This window comes from Cupressus sempervirens, chromosome 11, assembly GCF_028749045.1.
Source record: "Cupressus sempervirens isolate cs-2001-9-10 chromosome 11, ASM2874904v1, whole genome shotgun sequence".
NCBI lineage: Eukaryota > Viridiplantae > Streptophyta > Pinopsida > Cupressales > Cupressaceae > Cupressus > Cupressus sempervirens.
The window spans coordinates 406550705-406556423 of NC_143128.1; the positions used below are offsets into that span (position 1 = coordinate 406550705).

The 5719-nt window shown below is 38.8% G+C and overlaps 1 protein-coding gene across 1 annotated transcript; it reads right to left on the minus strand.

Moving 5' to 3' along the window:
- Positions 1 to 1899: 1899 nt before the first annotated feature.
- On the minus strand, positions 1900 to 5417 carry LOC149529886 (homeobox-leucine zipper protein HAT14-like). The gene is made up of 4 exons (XM_089811037.1): positions 4678 to 5417; positions 4284 to 4585; positions 3115 to 3194; positions 1900 to 3014 (listed from the first exon to the last, which is right to left on the minus strand). Exons 1-4 carry the CDS (start codon positions 4850 to 4852, stop codon positions 2732 to 2734), a joined length of 840 nt encoding a protein of 279 aa, XP_089667163.1. The 5' UTR covers positions 4853 to 5417; the 3' UTR covers positions 1900 to 2731.
- Positions 5418 to 5719: the final 302 nt, after the last annotated feature.

Consider the following 5719-nt stretch of genomic DNA (forward strand, 5'->3'; position numbering starts at 1 on the left):
CCAAATACAAAGCAAGTAATAGTTTTGCAAGATCCCTCAAGATCCAATCCAAACACTAGCTAGTCTAGGTCCACACTTTGGTAGAAACCCCTAAGGAATATCTCAACTTGGGCTCACAAGCCCACCAAACAATCTCCTTGTTTTCCAAGCCCCAGCTACTAGCTCTTCTCCAAATTCCCTCCTTTACCACCTCTTCTTTTCCATGATGGATGAATAATCACCAAAAGACTTCCCCACTACCCCTACTTATACCAATCTAAGCCACAAGTAGGCCCAAAACAAAAATTAAATACAAATACATAAATTAAATGCCACAAGTCAACCTGTAACAACAATTAAATGTCCAAAATCAATATTCGAGTAAAATTGCAATACCTCCTAGCTCCAATTGAATTAGAACTCACACTTTGAACCATGGCTAGTGTTGGTGTAAATACGTATTTACTATTTACATTTACTTAAGTTTACTTAGGTTAATGCATTATTTTATTATATTGCATTATTTTGTTTTGTGAGTCACTTAGGTGCTTGTGTACCTTTTTGAGTTGTCATGTTGACAACACAGAAGTATACAACTCTAATTCAGCACATGGTGTCTACAACACTGGAGTTTGCATCATTCACTGAGTTGTCATGTAGACGACACAATTATTCACACTCTCTTTTTAGCACATGTTGTCTACAACATAAATTTGTGTGTTACACCCTTGTAGGCTTATCCTCTCATCACCACACTTACTTCTGTGCTTAATGGAGGATAACCCATATTTAGAGGACATGTGCCTAGTTGTATGACTTATCATGATGTTGATTCTTAGGCATTCTAGATGCATCTCAAAGGCCTTCATATATAGGCACTCCTAGTGTACTTTCAATGCATATTGAATTGAATACATTGTTATTCTGATCATACTCCTTTCTGGTCTATAGTTGTGCTTGTGTTTGAGTTCTTAGTTCTTGGGTAAATTTTGCCCTAAGAAAAATTCTTACATGGTATCAAAGCTATACCAAATTCTTACATGGTATTAGAGCTATACCAAATTCTTAAAGTTAGTACTCTAAGCCCTCTTCAATCCCTAAAATTTGCATCCTCTAACTCATTCTTGAAAATTAGTTACACAGCCTACAACAGGCACCAAATTCCCAAGCAAGGCCAAGCTCCATAGACCATGCCGAGCAACCAAAGACCATGCCGAGTTCCTAGACCATACCGAGCAACCAAAGACCATGTCGAGTCCCTAAACCATGTGGAGCAACCAAAGACCATGCTGAGCTCCATAGACCATGTCGAGCTCCTAGAGCATGCCAAACACCAGTCCAAAGCAACTACTGAGCCTCCTCCCATGAACTCCAAAGTAGTCACCAAAAAAACCCAAGATGCTCATGCATTAGACAAATCATTAACCAACACTATCAATAATTCTTAGAGCCTTTGGCTAAGGTGTATGTTAATGTCTTGTAAATTTTGATATAGTTATATGTGATTTATAGGATGATATGACATGTTCATTAGAATATTATCTTCTTTTGAAAATTTGTCTTCTTTTGACAAGATGCTATATTATTTTATGGTGATTTTTTCTAATTCTACAATTGAAGCTTTGGTAATGTTGAAGAATTTTTTTTTTTTTGTGTGTGTGTGTGTGTGTGTGTGTGTGAGAGAGAGAGAGAGAGAGAGAGAGAGAGAGAGAGAGAGAGCATGGAATAGAGAGGTAGTGAGAGAATTACGCTAGAAGCAACACAATAATGTCTTTTAATATATACAACTATTGACATAACCCTTGCACCCTTTAAAAAGGTTAATATATTTTTGAAAAGTATCAACAATACAAAGAGAAGACTAATCAGCCCAAGAGAGAAGACAAATTTGTTCAAGAGAGAAGTTCTTGATCTAGAAACTTAAAAAATAAAATCAGAATATTGTAATTATTTTTTAATGAATACATTTATATTACCATTTACGAAATAATATTACCCAAAAAAACACAACTCCAAGTAACCTACAAGAGTATCTTTTCTCGTTTATGGGCTATAGATAGAAGTTGTGGACATTGTTATTATAAAAACAAAAGAGAGAGCATAGCCTGAAAGTGCTTTCCACCGTACAACCAAGTCGACAAACCTTATCAAGCTTTCTGTACTTCTCATCAAATCAACCTATTCTAAGTGTCTCGATCGTCCCAGGTTCCAAATATAATAAGTCAATTTTGGAGATCCCCTCGCGTGATCAGAATTAGCAGATTCTTGCTTGGAAGGCCCACAAATCCTTCTTTCCTTGCCTTCCTGGTCAAGTTTCAACCAGATAGGAGGACCCATTTTGTCAATTAAACGAAGTTATCTACAGAAATTTGTCCCGAGGTGGAGCTCAAGTTGGTCAATGGCGGCTTCTCTTCCTTCCCAGAAACTCGTTATCAGCCGCCAGTCACGGATTGAACAAAGCAGAAGATAAGGTGAAGTCAAATTTGAGCCAGATTCACATTCAAAAGACTCTCAGTAACAAATTAGTTGTATTTTTTCTTCAATCTCTTCATGGTGAAATCAATCTTGAACCCGGTCTTCGTAATATGTCCGGAAGTAGGTCGATCCGATTCACATTTTTGAAAAAATCACAAAAACAGATTAGTTGCCCTTTTCTCTTCAATATCTTCACCTTGGAGGTCAAGAAATAGGAATTTAGAGGCGTGATTAAGCATGAAAAGTGAAATGTATACAGATCTGAGGAGTTGAGGATCTATTGAGGAGGGGGGAAAGGGGAGAAGCTGGGGTGGGGATGGGCTATGGCGGAGGGTAAGGGTTTGAGAGGGTTTTGGTTGTCATTGGTGGTTTTGGCGAGCCTTTCGCAGGTAGGGCACAATGTTAGAGGGGTAGGGGGAAGGTGCATATAAAAGGGTTGTGCCATTTTTAGGGCACGGAGATGTTGAATTTCTTTCTGCATCCGTCTGTTCTCCTCGCATAGGGTTTCGCAGCACCTCTTCAGATACTCACATTCTGCTTCTGTCTGCTTCAGCTTCGTTCTGTAATGCCCAAAACGTAACACTATTAATTCACTTCATAATGGACGCATATTTAAGGCATTTTAAAACGATTCATCGTGTCATGTCATGTCATGTTTACCTTGCTCTCCGGTTCTGGAACCAGACCTCCACTTGCCGTGGACGGAGGTTTAGCTGCCTTGCCAATGCAAGCTTTTGCTTCTGCAAATACAAAAGACATTGAGATAAAATGAATGAATGTTATTGGCATTTATGAGATCAAGCAGCTCAAGGGCATACAGACCTGTTTTAGAAATTTCAAGTTTTTTTTAAATCTCTGCAATACAAAATATAGTGAGATAAAATGAGTCATGTCAACGGTATTTAGATTTCTGTAACATATACATCAAATTGTATATTTGTTTCTGGTTTCAATTGTGCAATAATTTTTGCATCAATTAAAAATAGGAAATTTTAGATCACATTTAATGATCTAGATGAGAGAGCTGCAAGAGAAAAATAAGTAGACTGTAAAACAAAACAGGTTAAAATGGTGAGAGGAGATGGAAGGGAGTAGGCTAGAGTTGAGGAAAGATCAAAATATAGGCAAAAATAATTTTTTATTAATAGAAAAAAATACAGATGTACAATTTGGTAATCTATGGGATCAAGCAGTAAGATATCAAGCCCAAGATTCTTAATATATTATTTCAACGTCTATCTCTTAAATTGGATCTGATATGTAATGCTGAGAAACAAAATTGGTTGGTATAACAAGAAGAAGAAATTAATGAAATGAATTGAATTTCTTATGCTGTCTACAAGGATCAAACAGTTCAAGAAATCAAAAACTACATTCTTAATACACTTCCAAGTTCTTTTCAATGCAGGCTCCAACACATCAAAATAAAATGATGGAACTGTAATATTATTTACCAAACCAAACCTCGCAAGAAACCAAGAGCTCTGTCTATGAAATAGACAGAGAGCTCTGTCTATGGAATAGACAGACAATCTAAAAGAATAGATATTCTTAATACATTGAAACTGAATAGATATTCTTAATACATTTTGTTTTCAGATTTCTTTTAATGTGACTCCAAACACAATTTAAAATTGAAGAACTGTAATTGTGTATATGAGCAAATAGCTAAGATATCAAAAGACATGTATCAGATCAAGGGCAGTGTATGAGATCAGACAGTTTGCGAAACCCAAATTAAGATTCTCAAGACATTTTCAATTTCCTGTAGATGTCGGCTCCATGAGAAACTGAACATTGTTAGATGAGGTAAAAGAAAGGACCTATACCGGATTGAGAGTGGTGTGCTCCTTGAAGCTGTCTTCAAGGTAAGCTGACTGTTCCTTGGACAGCCGGTGCTTTTTCCGGGCAGTGCCTGAATCTTCATCGCTCATCCTCCCATGACCCCTGCTGCTCTTCATACTAGAGTCGCCATTGCTGCCTCCCAGCTGAACCGAGAAATCCACACCCATCTGAAAAGATGAAACACTACTCTTGGGCGACGAGACGAGGGCATCATCATCATCTATGAGTTTCCGGTTCACATCAAATCCCCTGGGAGAGACAGAGACATTGAAGCATTTGCCATTGCCTGTCCACCGCAGATAAAACTGTTACATCAGCATTCCTCTAAAACAACAATTGGGTATTGAATACCGAGATTTAAAGCATGGCTTCACCTACCGTATTCCGTTAAGCATGCGGAGAGGCTAAGATGAGAATGCAGAGTTCGAAGAGGAGGAGCCCAGGGAAGCAGATCCAGCTGCACAGGCGGCCTCTGAGCTTCAGATATGATCCCTTCAATACCCACTCCCAAACCCACTTCGCTTCCCCCATTTGCTTCTCCAGCTCCCTCCATGCTATTTATTCCTCCAATCCACAAGGACTAATGGCATCCACACATGAGTATTGAAGCAGAGCAAGGTCTGAGAATAAATACTACCAAAGGCATATAAAACAGGCCCAAATTTCTCCTTCAATCCACAAGGACCAATGCCATTCACATAGGTACCAAAGCAGGGTAAGGTCTGAGGAGGGTGACCTACAAAACAAGACTAAAATCGTCCTCCAATCCACAGGAACCAATGGCATACACAGTATATGGAAGCAGAGTAAGTTCTAGGAGGTAGGGAGAATGGAAGAGTACATAAAACAAGGCCAAAATCAATCCACAAGTACAAATGAAAGAGGCCGAATGTGCCAAAATCCTCCTCCAATCCACAAGGACGAATTGCATACACATCTAAAATATATTGGAGGGGAGCAGGGGTACAAAAGAAGGCCAAATACCAATCCTTAAATTCTCCTTGACTGAAGACTTGACCTCGAGAAGAAGAGAGAGGACACGTGAAAGGAGAAAAAAATGGCCAATGGAAATGGGAAAGTAAAAAGGAAGATATTCAAAGCAAAGCAAAGCGTGGTAAGGCTCATGGTCTATGTACCCTCCTTCCCTCTCTCCCACTTGGTGAATAAAGAAGAAAGAGGAGTTTGACGACAGGACAGGGAAACGATGTTAGGAATGTGGAGTATGACTGTTTATCCATCGACAGCCCAACAACAGCCGGTGTGTTGGGGACATTATTATTATCTCTTTGGTTTCCCTCTTACCTGTACGTGTGCATTCATTCATATGCTCGGACATGACAACATATTCTTTAATTATGAGCCCTTTCAATATCCAGCAAATTTGAGGACCTTCTCTATTGAATCACATTTATGGAGATGA

Coding starts and splice junctions, on each gene's coding strand:
- LOC149529886 (XM_089811037.1), bottom strand. CDS start 4,852: ATGGAGGGAGCTGGAGAAGCAAATGGGGGAAGCGAAGTGGGTTTGGGA. Junction 4,586..4,677: donor CGCATGCTTAACGGAATACG/GTAGGTGAAGCC, acceptor TGCGGTGGACAG/GCAATGGCAAATGCTTCAAT. Junction 3,015..3,114: donor TTCCAGAACCGGAGAGCAAG/GTAAACATGACA, acceptor TGGGCATTACAG/AACGAAGCTGAAGCAGACAG.